The sequence below is a fragment of the Myripristis murdjan genome, chromosome 1 (assembly GCF_902150065.1).
Source record: "Myripristis murdjan chromosome 1, fMyrMur1.1, whole genome shotgun sequence".
NCBI classification, from domain to species: Eukaryota; Metazoa; Chordata; class Actinopteri; order Holocentriformes; family Holocentridae; genus Myripristis; species Myripristis murdjan.
Window position 1 is genome coordinate 41,221,572 of NC_043980.1, and position 18,008 is coordinate 41,239,579.

The window sequence follows — 18,008 nt, forward strand, 5'->3', positions numbered from 1 at the left end:
AGGACCTGCCTCACTCTATGGACGTATTTGGTTGTGGCTGACCTCTTTGTGGCCTCCTCATGGTTACCATGGATTCCAAGGTATTTGTAGCTGTCCTGCACATTTGCTATGTCTGGTATGTGTGTGTGTGTGTGTGTGTGTGTACACAAAAACAAACACACACACACACACCCACCCACCCACACACATATATATGTATGTGTGTGTGTGTGTGTGTGTGTGTGTATATATATCTATATAATGTATGTTTGTATTTATAACGTTAATATGCATTGAATGTATATATCAAAGTAAATGTGCTACTGTTCTACAACAGTAGCTTACTGTCCTAGTTTTTTTGTCCTGGTTGAGTTCATGGCACAGCTATTCCACAACTTTTAATAAAACGAGTCAGTCAGTTGAAGCCCTGCTGCAATAAACAGGCTGAAATGGGAATATAAACCCAGTCAGTCCCATATAGTTTGCGTTCAAATACAAATGGATCTGATAAGCTGCCATATCAACAATGACATCAACGCTCACACACACACTCACACACACACACACACACACACACACACACACACACACACACACACACACACACACTCACACACACAAACATTCTTTTCCTCTAAAGATTATGCTTGACCTTGTTCAGACAAGCACATGTGTTTGTTATGGGAATGGCAAACACACACACACACACACACACAGGCTGAGTGATGTTATCACCAGTGAGATCTGTGGAAAATGACTCCCATATGTCTGGTGTAAATGAGGGCTAAAGCATAGAAAAACATGTCTTAGAGCAACACCTTCCAGGGTAGATGTGTCCGATTACTACAATTACCAGAGCAGATACTGTGTGTCCTAGATCTACCAGAACTGGCAAGTTGTACAGTTTAACTAATCATGAAACTTCCCTGCATTCGTGAATGCAACCTTTCCATTAACACAACATTCAGTTTCAAGTTAGTTAATTTATTTATACAGCCCTTCTTCAAAAATATGCCTCTGTAAAGTCTAGAACCACGGTTCTCAAAGTGGGGGTCTACGACACATAGCTAGGGGGTCCGTGAAAAAATTCCCAGAAATGTATTTTTTTTATTATTATTCATTTTTTAAACTGTGAAATAAACACTGTTCGTTTTTAAGTGTCTCCCATGATTGATTTGGGGAGCTTACTTATGTGATTACACATCAGGCAATCTGGTATGACACCTCACAGGCGCTCGCACGGCCTCACAAATAACAGCAACAACAAACACTCAAAGCGCCTCTGTCCGTCAGTGTCTAGTCAATTCTTATGGTACACAAAGGGTTAACAGCCGGTCTCTGCTAGAAGTCCCGCCTCTAACCTAATATCGTTCATCGATTGGCTCTCCCGTTTCTTGCTAACGTGTGATTGGCCGTCCCCGCTGTCACTCCATGTGGTTGTAAAAAAGCGCCGTGCACAGCGGAGTTTGTTTGGCTGGTTGGTCAGCAGCTACGCACACAGACTGATTACTTCACTGTTTACTTTGTCAGGTGGCAGTTAGAACAATAGTTCAGCATGCTTCTTTGACATGAGAGCTTTTATCAGGCACATTGGCCTGTTGTCTCTAGGGAAGCGGTAATTTTTGTTACTTTGCTCATCACCATTTTACATCATGTTTTTTAAAGAAATGGTCCTTATAGTTGCTGGGCCACTGTGCCCTTCTGTTTACAGTTTACAGCTTCAAAAGGCTTGGAGGGAGAAAAACTGGGGCCCAAGAACAAACTAGCTTTAATAAGACCATAAAAGTGTGTGTGTGTGTGTGTGTGTGTGTGTGTGTGTGTGTGTGTGGGTGGATGGGTGGGAGGGGAGTGGTCTCGGAGAAGTGGTAGCTTTTCCATGACAGAGGCAGATATGGAAAGAGAACAAGATCCAGTGGACGTCTGCCAACCTGTCTTGTTTACCATTTGTGCTGCAGGGACCCCAAAACACAAAGGGGAAAAACAGAGTAGAGATACACTATATGGACAAAAGTATTGGGCCACACCTCTTAATCAGTGAATTCAGGTGTTACATTCAGTCCCATTGCCACAGGTGTATAAAACCCAGCAGCTAGCCATGCAGTCTGCTTTTATAAACATTTGTGAAAGAATGCGTCGTTCTAAAGAGCTCACTTAGTTCCAGCGTACTGCTGTAATAGTAATGGAACAGGATGCAACTGCTGCAACAAGTCAGTTTGGGAAGTTTCTTCCCTCCTAGATATTCCACCATCAGCTGGAAGTGGGATTATTGCAAAGTGGAAGCATTTAGGAACCAAAGCAACTCAGCCATCAGGTGGCAGCACCACATAAAGTTACAGAGCGGGGTCGCCGAGCGCTGAGGCACATAAAAGTGACCAAGTGGTCGACGCTCTGCTGACTCAATAGCTGCAGAGCTCCAAACCTCCTCTGGCATTAACATCAGCACAAAAACGGTGTGCTGGAAGCTTCATGGCATGGGTTTCCATGGCCGAGCAGCTGCATGCAAGCCTCACATCATCGAGCACAACGCCAAGCGTCAGATGGAGCGGTGTAAAGCACGCCGCCACTGGACTCTGGAGCAGTGGAAACCTGTTCTGTGGAGTGACCAATCACACTTTTCTATCTGGCAGTGTGATGTATGAGTCTGGGTTGGCCAATGCCAGGAGAACATTACCTGCCTGATTGTGTTGTGCCATCAGTAAATTTTGGTGGAGGAGGGATAATGCTATGGGCTTGTTTTTCTGGGGTTGGCCTCGGCCCCTCAGTTCCACTGAAGGTAAATGTTAATGCTTCAGCTCACCAAGACATTTAGGACAATTCTCTGCTTCCAACTTTGTGGGAACAGTTTGGGAAGACCCTTTTCTCCAGTGTGACTGTGCTCAAAGTGCACAAAGCAAGTCCATAAAGGCATGGCTGGGTGAGTTTGGTGTGAAAAAACTTTACTGGTCTACACAGAGCCCTGACTTCAACTCTATCCAACATCTTTGGGATGAACTAGAATGGAGATTGCGAGCCAGGCCCTCTCGTCCAATGGGCAGAAATTCCCAGAGACACACTCCAAAATCTTGCAGAAGCCTTCCCAGAAGAGTGGAAGCTGTTATAGCTGGAAAGCAGGGACCAACTCCATATGGATTTAAATTGGGATATCATAAAAGCTCCTGTGGGTGTAATATGTAGATGTCCCAATACTTTTGTTCACATAATGAAATGTTTTCATGAGTCTGGCTCCCAGAGACTTTGTTGAAATAAGTTACTGTGACAGATTTGTAGTTGGGTTCTTTAAATGAAAAATCATGTTCTTTTTTTTATTATTATTAATCTTTTAATTGAAATACAATAATAGGTACAGGGAAATGAGTTTACACATATACATTTTCCACTTTGGCTGAGGTACCTTTTACTGAGTATCTTATCTTTTCCAGTCAATCCAAAACATAACATCCCTAAAGGGAAATAGATGGGGGTTTAGGGATTTCCATGAAAGTAAGATATGTCGTCTTGCTAAAAGAGATATGAAGGCTAATACATCTGACTATATAAGGTTGGTATGAGAGGAGTCGACAGAGACTCCAAATATTGCCATGAGAGGGCCCATAACAATATTATTCCCCAGAACCTTAGACATGATCATAGAATAGTCACTCCAAAATTTCTGTAACCTAGGACAGGAGAAAAAAATATGGGCTAGTTTGTCTGTGAATTTTTTTGAAAAAAAAAAACAAAAAAAAAACTTGACACCGAATACGTCAGGACCAGGGGCCTTGTTGCTTTGCATTAATGGGCGCAGCAATTTCTTGCAAACTAAAAGGAGCGCCAAGCCCATTAGCCATATCTGGATCAATAGTGGGAACACTGTTGAACAGGAATAATAGGATTTAAAAATTGTGCTAATGGTAGTTGGATCGGTGGTGAGGAAGCCAGTAGAATCTCTAATACTGGGAATCAACATGGATGTCGCTTGTCTTTTTAATTGATGAGCCAATAATCTGCTTGATGTATCACCATATTCATAATAGTTGGCGCAGGAACGTAGTAGGAGCCGTTCTGCATCTGCTATTGCTATAAGGTTGAATTCTGACTGCAAATCAAGCTGTCGCTTCAGCAGATTTGGGGTTGAGTTAACTGAGTTTAGTTGGTCCGTGTCTAAAATTTTAGATGTGAGCTCTTGTAATTTAGCCCTGTGGAATTTATTGGGGTATGCCGAGTAAGAAATTATTTGTCCATGCAAATATGCTTTGAGTGATTCTCATAATAATGAAAAACTGGTGGAGTCGTTTTTATTTAGAGCAATGAAATTGTCTATTGAGGAAGATATTGAGACATTAAATGTATCGTCAGATAGCAACAATGGATTAAACCTCCAGGGTGAAGAAAAAATTTTATGTTAGAAGTTAGAAGGGCGTGATCTGAGATAACAGTTGGGTAGTTTTCAGAAGGAGTTACTTTGGGGAGAAGAGAGCTATCAACAAAAAAATAATCAATGCGTGAATATGACTGATGTACTGACGAGGATTTGAATGGTCTAAAGAGGGATCAGTAACACAATTCAAATCACCACCCAGTATCATAAGATGAGTATTTAAGAAAGGGGGGTTACCAAATAGCCTATCTATAAAATTAGGTTCATCAAAATTTGGCGGGTATGTATTTACCAACAATACGGGTTTGCAGTATAGAGTGCCTGCAACAATTAGATATCTATCAGTTATTGTTTTAGAGGCAGAGAAATGAACGCCTTTCCTGACCAAAATTTCCGAGAGGGGTCTAGCTGCAGACCTCCAGCGTCAGGCGTCTTCCGGTGCAGGCTCCCGTCTCAGGCCAACCTCCAGCGTGAGGCCACAAATAACCGGAAATAACTAACTTTTTTCACACCTGCTGAGGGACTACGGCAAGAAGAAGGAGACTCCGACATTTACGTGTACGACCGACAGTTGTGACAGTAAGTGAAAGTCCAAAAAATAACGATGGACGAGTTATGTTTGCAGTTGTACTAGCGGTCATCTGCACTCAAACTACCCAATACATATAGTTTATTGCATGTTTACAATTAAATATGTTAACTGTGTTAATTTAGGGTCGGAAGTTGGGCGGTAGCGACAATTTGTTTGAAATAATTTATTTGAGACATAGCCTAACGTTGATCAAAACACGACTTTTATTGACTTGAAGGCTAAATTACATTTAGCATCTACAAGTCCCGGGTCAGTTCTCCGCTGTTTTGCTGACCCCCTTCCTGGTCTTACATTACATCTAGCTATTGATAAATCAAATAGTGGGTCGATGGATTATCCTATAAGTGTTACGATGTTTGTATTTGTGTAGTGTTATCTGTCCTAAACGAGGTAATGACCTACGTTTTACGAGGCGTGTTTGTGCCGCGGTGTTACTGAGAAGACACTTTTCAAAGTTAACGTCACATGCAGTATCTAACATCACAGTTAGTCCACAGCTGTTTAACCCTCTGTCGTGTTCACCTCTTGCCCCTTACTTTAGTGGTCCTGGTCAAATTCAACCGGTCTGTTAAACTGCTCTTAAAACGAACACAAATCACCCCCCAAGTTTTTATTTAACACTTTTTTTCTCTGTCTTTTTCATAGAACGAAGTGGGGGCCAGGGTACTTCATCACTGCAAAAAGGCCGCAGAGTGGGTCGAAACAAACCAACACTTGTTTTCGGCCAAGGTGGAGTTTCCCTGTGTCCTCACTGTGGGAGAGGAAGAACTGGAAGAGGTTGTGAGGCAGTGAAGGCTTTGGGATGAAAAAGAACGTTGCCATCTTCATGACCAGGAAACAGAAGCAATCCTTGACCATTTCAAATTTAAATTCCAAAAAAATTAACATATGTGGGTCTTTTGTGAGGAGATTGCTGACAAAAGAGGATACATGACCTACACTGAATGTGAAATGAAGGAGTAGGCTAATAAGGATGGGTTGTCATATTGGATTTAAGGCTAACAATGTTTAATAAAAGGCTGAATAAAAGCGAGTGATTTGGTGTCCTTTTATCTGTTTTCCTTATTGCTTTAATTGTATTATATTTTCATTTTGTATATAAAATATATAGTTATTAGATATTTATTTATTTACTTTAATTATGCCGTGAAGATCACAGGTGAGTTAGTGTATTTCAAGAAAATGACTGCAGTTTTATCTTTTCCTCTCCCTAAATGCTGACAATTTTATATTTAAGCATAGTTGAAAATCTGATTGGTGCCAATATTCTTAAGATCTTCAGGTGTACAGTATATCATTGAAGACATTTAATACAATAGAAATTTGAAAAATAAGGCAACTACCTTAAATAAATGTTATACAAGAGCTGTTAAGTCTGAACAAATGTGCATAGACTGATGTTTTCATGTAACTACTCTTCAGAAGGACTTAAAGGTTTATTTGAAATTTCTTGTGTGCACCTGGAGTTTACCCCATTGTAGGACTAAAATTTGATGTTACTGGTGTAATTGTGGTAAATGCTACAAATAAAAGGTAGACAACATCAAAAGTGCTATATATTTAAGAAACTGATGTCTTTCACGTATCAAAGTTTACTAATTAAATATCTAAAAAAGCGACAAAGTTTTCTCTTACAAAATCGATAAGTTGGTTTTATTTTGAAGTTTGTTGTGCGCATTTTCTGTCCCAAACGACTTCACACTGGAGGTGGCTTTATTTTGGAATTTATTGTGCGCGCTTCCGGTCCCAACCGGCCTCACACTGGAGGTTGGCCTGAGACGGGAGCCTGCACCGGAAGACGCCTGACGCTGGAGGTCTGCAGCTAGATCGTCTTGAAATTTCCAGCCCTCTGGACTTGGAATCAAAATTTGAATGAAAAATATCAGTCTGAGTTGAGTCTGAGTTGATCTCTATCTCGCAAATGAGTTTCCTGAAGGAAAGCTATATCGATGTCTAAATGTTTTAAATGTGAGAATACCTTTGATTGCTTAGTTTGATTATTCATACCTTTTAACATTCCAGCTTACGAATCTCATGTTCGAACCAGTATCAGGGTTGTGCGAATAACTATCGTTCATATAGTGTTGTTTGAGAGAAAATATGACTGTCTCACCCACCACAACAGGGGATACAGGGGGAAGCAAAACACATACACATATATACATACAGAGACATAACCCAAGAACCAACAACCCATGCCACCCACCCGCACATCAGGTGTTCCCATCCCCAAACGATATGAACAACCGTGCAGGCTCCAAAGGGAACCATTCTCAAAAAGAGATGCTTTCAACTATGTAGCTAATTTTAACAAATGTTAAAATTAACAAATTTTAAAATTAACAGATTTTAACAAAAATCTTATTGTATAAAATATGAGGCACATAAAACCAACAAACTGAGCTGTTCTGACAACTCTTATCCTGTTCAAATAGCAGAAAGTATTAAATAAAATAAAGGATACTATGGCCTATAGAACAACTATAAAATAAAAAAAAAAAAAAAAAAAAAAATAATAAAAGTTTTTAAACAGTTCAGCATTAAACAGAAACGTAGAATATATGGATGTAATTAAACGAGAGCACCATCTGTCTGTGGGAACAGAACAACAGTTCTGTTCCCATAGACAATCATTGTCCTGAAGAAAATTGTGACATAAAGTTGTATTTGCTGAATTTACTCACTCACCAAGGGGCTTGGGTCACACATGAATAACATGTTGGAGGAGTCATCCTAGGAAACTAGGGTGCAGTCTTTATCGTCTTGATGAATGTCATGGCATCCTTTGGTGATGTGAAGTCGCGTTGCTTGCCTCCGTGGGTTATGTGCAACCGGGCAGGATGCAGCAGACCAAACCTGACTCCCTTAATTTTCCGTAGCAGATGCCAGACGTCACTGAAGGCGGTGCGAGCATGTGCCGTCATAGCAGTGTGGTCCGGGAAGATGGAGATGGTCATATTACGTACTTTTATCTGCTGCAGTTCTCTCGCTTTCCTGAGGATATTGGAGCAGTCTGTAGAGTAGTGAAGTCTCTCCACTATAGCGTGGGGATGCTCACCATGTTTGGGCTTTGGCATAAGAGCTCGGTGGGCCCTGTCAACAGCAGCTCCTTGTCGAGTCAGTTTTGTTGAGTTCCCATCAGCAGCTTGGACACACCAGCTGCAGATAGGGAAGAGGGGTCGTCCTCTGGGACACCGATGATCCATATGTTCTGACAGTAAGCCCTCGACTCCAGATCCTCGCATCTGTTTTCCAGCCTCACACATTCTTTTGACAAATGGTCAACTTTGTGCTTAAGGTCAGCGATGTCGTCCGAACAGGTGGAAAGAGACTGCTCCATCTCAGTAACTGTAGGTTTGAGTCCTGCAACCTCCGAAATGCTTCCAGATAGATCCGTTTTAAGAGTAAGTAGTTTGGACTTAATAGATGTTAAATTGTCACTCAATGCTGCTTGAAGTTCCATCTTGAATATAGCCACAACATCATTTCAAAGAGCAGAATGTAGTTCCGTTTTGAGTTTGGTGAAATCTGCAGGAGGAGGCGGCCCTGCCGCACGTGTCTCCCAGGGGAGGAGAATCACCGTGGAGTGAGGGGGCAGCAAGCTGCGGGTTAGACTGATGATTGTTTCCTGCTTCAATATTGGAGGCATTTTCGGGGTAAAAAGCCAAAGTTACAGAGTCAAAAAAAGTTAGCTCAGATCCAAGCCGTAGGAGTGATGTAAAAGGTGCCGTTAAATGACTAATAAATTAACTATGCAGGAGCTCCCCTACACACGTCTCACTCCATGTTTCGCTAAGCTGGAAGTCCCAAATCACATTCTTGTATCAGCCAGGTACAACAGAACAAAACAAAACTAAGTGCACTCAGCAGAGTACAGATCTCCCCAAGGTGTATCTCCCCTTCTCTGGTGCACAGACTTGTGGCTCTCACATGACTGCAGGAACTTTCCCCAGGAACTAGGAACCTTTTGAGGAACTGTCTGCATAACAACTGCGGGTCAAAATGTAATTCTTGGGACATTTTTTACCCCAGAACATGTCCCTCTTCGGGGGTAGGGACTTTCAAATTGCCCAGGAACTTTGGGGATGGAGCTTCCAGTGCAATATTTCTGATTGGTCCAACACACAGTAGCAGCTGCTTCAACCTGTGTACCACTTAATTTACAAAAGAAATACTCTAGTATCGGTTCAAAACCAGTTTAGGACGAGGGGAGGACATTTATCTTTGTTTGATAGCAATAGAAATAAAGCGAGACTTTGCGTGATGGGCAAAAAAGAGTAAGACATACATCGGTGTTGTGCATGAGAGTCAACGAATGAGAGAAATAAACATTCTTTCTGAATGTTTCATGGTGGTTATGTTCTATGCTCGAAACTATTTCATATTGATTTGCATTTCATGTGTTACTGGAAACACACAGCTTGCTTGGAGAAGGAGGTGGAATACTTGAAACAGGCATGGAGTCAATGTTTGAAGTGAGACTGGCTGAAGATGTCACAAGATATACGCACCTCTAGGATTCATCCCATTGGGATTATAAAGATTCACAGAGGAACAACAATTCATGGAGTGAAATGAGCACAATGCTGGGCTACACCATTTGTAGATCAAAGTGGAAATACCTCAGTGACAGATTTGTCAAAGCCAAATGTAAAATGAAGGGGAAAAGTGGGATGTTGCAAGTGGAGTTGGTGTTCCTCCATTATACAAGAGGCTGAGCTGACTTGACAGCTTCATCAAGCATTGTGAATCCCATACAAATATTCCAAATGAGGTAAGATACAAATCCGGGTAGCAATGGCAAAATAGAAAAAACTAACGTTTGCTAGAGCATGATACACTGGCTGAATTCCCTGCTTGCTATTGGGATAAATTAGCCTAAGAGGACAGTGCTTTCACCCCCATCAGTCCTCCAACCATCTGATGCAATCTTTCTCCAACCATCAGTCCATGCAGTCCTCCACTCACTCAACTCCAACCACCTCCATCAGTCCTCCTCTCATCCCTCCTGCATCAGCCTTCCACCCTACTCAATCAGCCTCCTCTCCTCCTTCAGCCTCCTCCATCAGTCCTGCCTTGTCACACACTACTTTAGATGTCAATCATAGATTCAGAGAGAAACTAATTTAGTTGCCTCCGTATAATCCAAACGCCAACAATTGCTCCATAACAGTTGAAGTAACCATAACAGCAACAAGCTTTTGTTCTGTGTGTGTGTGTGTGTGTATGTGAGTGAGAGAGTCTAGCAGGCGATTTGAAAAAAATCCTGCAAAATATTCCTGCTGGCATATGCGATTCTGGTAGCTCTGGTCGGATACTGGTCAGATACCTAGGGTCATGGAGGTTTGTAGATTCAAGCTATGCCTGCCTCCTCACATCACTTGGCTGGATGTTTCCTGAAGAAGTTACTGTTAGAAAAGTTTGCAAGAAAGTACCAAAGATGGTTGTCAGCCAGTCATGTAGAGCCATGCATGTCATCCTAAAATGGCCAAGGAACCGCTATCTGGCTGCCAGGATGCCAAAGGCATTTTCTATGGTTCTTCTAGACCGAGAGTGGTGATAGTTGTATGTTTGCATGGGTTCTCCAGATTGGAGCCTTTGTATGATTAGACTACAAATTCAAATGTGTGACATTTCCAATATGACTGAGTATGATTTATTGTTATTTACTTGAGCTGTGTTTACACACCAACATGCCTGCTGTTAAAATACCGCACTGTTAATAAAATATGACAAAGGAATCTTACCAGGGTGGGTCATATCAAATTCTAATTTAGTGGAATAGCAGCATCCCAAACAAACACATGGGGACTGGTCACATTCATGCCTGATAGAACGTCAGATGGTGGCAAATCCAGTGTGCCATCTGTGACTTTGTGACCAGAATCGCTATCCTGAAAGATGCCATCATCACTCCTTTCCTTTCACTCACACCATTCCCTTTGTAGTTAAAGTAGTCACCCAGATCTTGGTGGGGCATGGATTTAGACATGGTTCCCCATCTATCTCACCCAAACACGGGGGTAATTGAAGTGTCACAAAAAATCGCGATGAATGACTGTCCACTAGTGTCCAAAGGGGAAAGGCACAAATTTGGCTTGAAGACCCTGCCATGCGACTTGACATTCCTCCGTGATGATTTCAGACACTGTGAATGTGCCCAGTCGGTAGCTGGCTGATACAAATTGCTTGGAGCAACTAGTTGCTAAAATGTTTCAAGATGACAGCCAAACACTGTGTAGAATTGACTGGTGAGTGCTGGTCTCCTAGGTGGGGCTAGGTGCTGTAGCAAGTTGTCAAATTTTCAAACATACCACCTCCTCAAGATTTTCTTTTCATCATAGCCTGGAGACAGAGCAGCACTTCCTCATCTGTGGATGATGCCATGTTGTTTAGTCTGTAACTTCTGACAGGAATTTATTTTTATAAATGACATGAAAAGATTGTGGGAATGTGGGGATTGTGGGGCGTGTCTTGGGCTGGTGTGGGCATGTCTTGGAGGGGTCTCTTGGAGTCTGCAAGTTGCAGTTGAATACTGGATATAGTTGGAAAGCACTCTCTGCGCTCTAGTGCAATTTATTTGAGTAAATATTGAAATGTGTCAATGATGTAAATGAAGACAGCAATTATTTCATGTTATTTTATAATGCACTGAATTATTACATGTTAATAATAATTAAATAAAATAACAAAAAAAGACAACTCACACATTACCTAATTAAGTTATTACAAAATGCAAGGAAGTTTATTACATTTAGTGTTGAAGGTATTTGTTGCATAATTAAGTAAATTATTACAAAATGCGAGTGCTATTATAAAATGAAGGAAAATTGGATTACATTTTGTTAAGTTATTACAAAATGTGTGCTTACAGTCTATAAAAAGAGAGAGGTAGTGCAGCAGCAGCGAGAGAGAGAGAGAGAAAGCCAACTGGGGTCAAAGCCATATCAGCCCAGTTTGTTTAGAACTGGATCCTCCTCCCATAAACAGCAATTTACTATCATTGCCATCTTACTTTAAGTGTGTGTGTGTGTGTGTGTGTGTGTGTGTGTGTGTGTGTGTGTGTGTGTGTGTGTGTGTGTGTGCACTTGACCTAGATGAGCAGTTTAATCAGTGTTTTGTATAGTAGAAGAGAGATTACAGTTTCTGGCAGGCAGATTTGCACTACAGTGGTTTAACTCTTCACTGGTAGTTCTTTTTAGATATGATGGTCAAATTATCTATCTATCTATCTATCTATCTATATATACACTACTCACAAAAAGTTAGGGATTTTTGGCTTTTGGCTGAAATTTATGGAAAATGTAAAATGTTCACGCTACAGTGATATTATATCATGAAAGTAGGGCATTTAAGTAGAAGCATACACTGGTGATTTCCTCATCTCAAACAATTTCTTGAAACAAAAGCCAACAACAGTGGTGGATATACCACAACAAAAAATGTCAGTGTCAATAACTTGTCATGTGCCCTTGAGCATCAATTACAGTTTGACAACGACGTCTCATGCTGTTCACAAGTCGACTTATTGTCTGCTGAGGCATGGCATCCCACTCTTCTTGAAGGGCGGCCCTCAGGACATTGAGGTTCTGGGGTACAGAGCTCCGAGCCTCTACACGGCGACTCAGCTGATCCCATAGGTTTTCTATGGGATTCAGGTCTGAGAAAGTGCAGGCCACTCCATTTGAGGTACCCCAGTCTCCAGCAGCCGTTCCCTAATGATACGACCTCGATGAGCTGGAGCATCAAACACCTGATGTGAATTTTACCGTTAAACTCCTTGTTAGAGAACAGCAACTTGTGCAAAAAGTACTGAAACATTGAACAGTTGGACACGTGCGTTCAAAAGTTTACAGAAGGTCACATCAAGTTCACCTGTAAAGGTTATAATGCATTTTAGGTTCATTCTGAAATTTCACCCAAAAGCCGAATATCACTAACTTTTTGTGAGTAGTGTATATATATATATATATATATATATATATATATAGTGGGGGCCATCCCCCACACTTTCAAAAAATCCTGGAGGAAACCCTGGATTTTTAAAGGCGCACACCTCTCTATAGAAGACCTCCTCACAGCTGACAATGCATATCAGAGCAAAAACCAAGCCATGAGGTCAAAGGAACTGCCTGCAGAGCTGAGAGACAGGAGTGTTGCAAGGCACAGATCTGGAGGAGGCTACCAAAAAATCTGCTGCACTGAAGGTTCCCAAGAGCACAGTGGCCTCCATAATTCACAAATGGAAGAAGTTTGGCACAACCAAGACTCTTCCAAGATCTGGTCACCCAGCCAAACTGAGCAACGTGGGAGAAGGGCCTTAGTAAGAAAGATTACCAAGAACCTGATGGTCACTCTGACTGAGCTCCAGAGGTCTTGTGTGGAGATGGGACAAAGTTCCAGAAGGACAACCATCACTGCAGCCCTCTACCGATCTGGCTTTATGGCAGAGTGGTGAGACGGAAGCCTCTCCTCAGTGCAAAACACATGAAAGCCTGCTTGGAGTTTGCAAAAAAGCACCTGAAGGACTCTCAGACTGTGAGAAACAAGATTCTCTGCTCTGATGAAACCAAGATTGAACTGTTTGGCCTCAATTCCAAACGTTATGTCTGGAGGAAACCAGGCACCGCTCATCACCTGCCCAGTACCATCCCAAGATTCAAGATTCAAGATTTTTATTCGTCACATGCATGATGTACGGGTACAGCAGCAGTAAAATGCAATTGCAACAACTCCCAACAGTGAAGCATGGTGGTGGCAGCATCAGGCTGTGGGGGTGTTGTTTAGCAGCAGGGACTGGGAGACTGGTCAGGGTTGAGGGAAAGCTGAATGGAGCAAAGTACAGAGATATCCTCAATGAAAACCTGTTCCACAGCACTCAGGACCTCAGACTGGGCAGAAGCTTCACCTTCCAACATGACAGTGACCCTAAGCACACAGCCAAGACAACACAGGAGTGGCTTAGGGACAACTCTGTGAATGTCCTAGAGTGGCCCAGCCAGAGCCCTGACTTGAACCCTATCCAACATCTCTGGAGAGACCTGAACATGGCTGTCCACCGACGGGCCCCATCCAACCTGACTGAGCTTGAGAGGATTTGCAAAGAAGAATGGCAGAAAATCCCCCAATCCAGGTGTGCAAAGCTTGTTGTGTCATACCCAAAAGACTGGAGGCTGTAATTGCTACCAAAGGTGCTTCAACTAAGTACTGACTAAAGGGTCTGAATACTTACTTATTTATACTCATTTTACATCGCATAGTTTCATGTTTCAGGGTTCCCAGTCTTTTAAGGAAATCATTTCCTGAAATGTATTTTACATAAACATTATGTTGAATAAAGCTTTTTTTCATGTGCTTTTGGCCTGTTTTTCCTGCTAAACACAGCACTGCAGAATGGCAAAAGACATCAGGACTGCTGGATAATGTCAGCAGCTAAAAATGAGCAATGTGAGCTGATGAGAGTGTAATCTCAGCCAAACATTATAATTGCCCAAGAGCTCATGGCTATTTACAGGACATTTATAAGTTTTTGAATTTTCCAGGTGTTTTTCATTACTGGAAAACTAGATTGGAAACTGGAAACTAAATTTTCAAGATTTCCAGATTTCCCTGGAGGTGTGGGACCTCTGTATGATTCAGCATTGTTCATCTTCTACTCTTTTGTGATTGTCTATAAAGAAAGCATTTATCTGTTTCACTGAAAAAGTGGCATCCAAAAACTTGTGCATTACAATTACTAAATTATTTCAAAAGGCACCATGCTGGTGTATATAAGAAAGCCTTACTTTTTTTTTAATATCATAGAAGCACAGATACAACATTTCATGCAGGCTATGGTGGCCATATGCCTTGTCCTAAATAAGAAACCAAAAATTTATGGTAATGTATTTGAATAATTTTGTTTACAACAGTCAAAATACATATTAATTTAAAGAGCTCATCACACCACATGACCCTGAACATCCATCTGTGTTCTGGACCCCCAAGTTGACTCTCATAAACACCATGGACCCCCACTTCAAGTGTTTTTGCCCCCCGGCACTTAGTTATGAAAAGATATTTTGGTTTGCGTTAATTATGGAATTGTCTCAGTGTCCTACTTGTTGTCAGTGATTTCTTTTAAAAACAGGAAAAAGGGCAATTAGCAAAAGATGACTGGAACATTAGTGAAAAAAACAACAACACTTTACCGGCATACAGCTAAACAGAGTGGGGTCCCCGAACCCCATTCTGAATACCACTGTATTAATATTTAAATACAGTGATATACTGCTTGACAATAAATATTTATCAATACTTTGTCAATACATTGTTTAACTGCTAAATAAAAATCTCTCACTTCAAATGTACTAAACTAAGTACATACAAAAGTGTTCCAACAGCAGATTTAAGTCTGAGTGATGCCCTGTTTCCCTCTCTTTTATTTACCAGACTGTGAACTTTCACAACTTTTCCATAGGTCACTGCACATTAATACACAGCAACAAGGCCATTGTAATTTGTTTCTAATTTAACTACAAGAGACTGAATGGTTGCAGCAAACAGCAGGAAAAACAGAATAAATACAAAAGTGAGTTACAATTTCACAAGGATATATAAAATAGAGAAGTACAAGCAAACTGAAAGAAAAACAATGAATGATAATATGTTTGTATGTATGTTGCAAATAATTGGAAAATGGTATGGAATAATTACAAAATATAGAAACTGTAAACTTTAAATATGTGAAGGTCATTAAACTGAGTCAGCACACAGAAAACCATGTAGTTTTGTAGAAGTTTTCAGTTTTCAGAGCCAAACTGGAGTCATTAGGGACTGACGTGAGTGCTTGCTGAACTGATTATATATTACATTTTAACACGGGGAACTCTAACTGCAAACTACCAACAGGGCAAAGTCCAGCTGGCAGCTGCTGTGCCAATGTAGGTCAGAGCACAGTTATCAAAGTATTACACAATGTCATTAAAAACTGGCCTCAAAAAACCCCCAGAGAACAGAGACATTGCTCTCAATTGAATAAAACAAATAATAATGCGTGCAGGTTTTGTTGGTACCCCACTGGCATGGTGCATGATGGGAGAAGGCAGGTTGTGTGAAAATAGGCTATGACTGGGCTTTTCAAACTTATTCCTTCTTCAGAACTCCCAAGTTTACCTAAGTTTTGTATTCAGTATCAAATTGTTTAGATGTCATTCGCAAACCCTGACCCTGTGGTCAGATTGAAACATAATGTTAAAATAAGAGTGTGCAAAGCAGTAATCAGAGCAAAGGGTGGCTATTTTGAAGAAACTAGAATATAAAACATGTTTTCAGTTATTTCACCTTTTTTTGTTAAGTACATAACTCCACATGTGTTCATTCATAGTTTTGATTCCTTCAGTGAGAATCTACAATGTAAATAGTCATGAAAATAAAGAAAACGCATTGAATGAGAAGATGTGTCCAAACTTTTGGCCTGTACTATATATATATGTATATATAAAACATTTTGGCCTGAGGGTGGCACTAAAGGAAAGGCCATGGGGTCACCTAAATAAACAGAGGCAGTGATGCAAAAATATGCACAATTCTAATGCTACAAACTGTACAGGGGTATGGACAGATAGACAGGTGTGTGTGTGTGTGTGTGTGTGTGTGTGTGTGTGTGTGTGTGTGTGTGTGTGTGTGTGTGTGTGTGCGCGCGTGTGTGCATGTGTGCGTGTGTGCATGTGTGTGTGTATGTATGCTCATCTCTTGTGTCTTTCCAGGTGAGAGCACACTAGACTGTGCCCCTAGCAGATTGTATACCAAAGGTCTTCAGAAAAGTCCTCTATAAGACTGCAAGTTGAATCAGGCAGAGCTTTAAGCAGACAGTGATGGACAGTGCACCCACATGGACACCCACTTGGGGTGTCACAGCTGCACCGAGATGAAACCTTGACAGCAGGGCTACCGACCATCATGCATTGTGTCAGACAATTTGCTCCTCTCAGAAACACTCACATCATACTTCTCATGTTTGGAGAGGAGTATTGCTCAAATTTGCGCTATGTTTAAGAATTGAAGGGACAGACCACACTTTTTTTTTTTAAAATTTGATATTATTTCACTTCCCCCCAGCTGTTCTGTACGACAGTAGTGGTGCTATCTTCCTCTCATTGTTACTGAGTGCTGGATACTAGCAGGATGCTCCAAATGCTAACTGTTAGCCTCTTGACATTAAGAAGGTTTGTTGTAATGGTTAAGGTTAGAAAAACATCATGGTTGAGGTTAGGAAACGTTAGCTACACTTTGCTAATATTAGGTATCTAAAGCTAGCTACCTAAAAACAAACACTGCTGTCACTAAACACAGGATTTGAGCTCTGGACCATCCACCACCAGCCTCCTTATGTGGACCCGCTCCCTTACTACCACACCACAGTGTTGTTATTTACAGGACCGGTAGAAATTACTTAACTTTAAAACATAACTAGAGGTTGTAATAAAACAGCTTGTACAAATGACCTATAGGGATTGTTTTGCCACAGCACAGTCTTGCTCAATGAAGCAAACAAACTCAAGTATCTGCTTTTCAGTGGCTACAGCTCATCTGGTGTGGAGTGATACAGGAAGTGAAATAGTGAAATAGTATCACATTTTTCTAAATGAGTTAACAATCCCTTTAAGATTGCTTTGTTTGTTCACAGATATATGGATGGCAACACCACTTAGATGATGTATAAAAACAATGTGATACTGTCATATCCAAAATAATGTCATATCAGTACACACAAATATCAAGATTTCCCCTAATGCCACCTTTGGGTTGTTTTCCACTTCCATTAGTGAACAGGCTTTTTCAATCCTATGCTACACATCTTCAGCTTTGTTTGGGCACACCAATATAGTCACTGACCCACGTCTGTTGGCTTCAACCTTTGCAGGCAGTTGATTATCACATTAGTTATCCAGAGTATATTATAGATCAGTGATGCATACTTCTTGTTCATGAGTGTACGTTACCTGCCATAGAGGACACATTGATAATGATGCCTCCTCCCTTGCCATGTTCTTTACTCATATGGTCCAGTGCCAGGTAGGTCCCTTTTATAACTGAGGT

The 18,008-nt window shown here is 41.1% G+C and overlaps 1 protein-coding gene across 1 annotated transcript in view; it reads right to left on the bottom strand.

Annotated features, from left to right (window-relative positions):
* hpgd (15-hydroxyprostaglandin dehydrogenase) overlaps nt 1-18,008 on the bottom strand; it is a 70,243-nt gene that overhangs the window by 22,168 nt on the left and 30,067 nt on the right. Inside the window, exon 4 of the mRNA XM_030066208.1 lies at nt 17,912-18,008. Within this exon, the coding sequence (XP_029922068.1) occupies nt 17,912-18,008 (97 nt within the window). The remainder of the gene's footprint in view (nt 1-17,911) is intronic.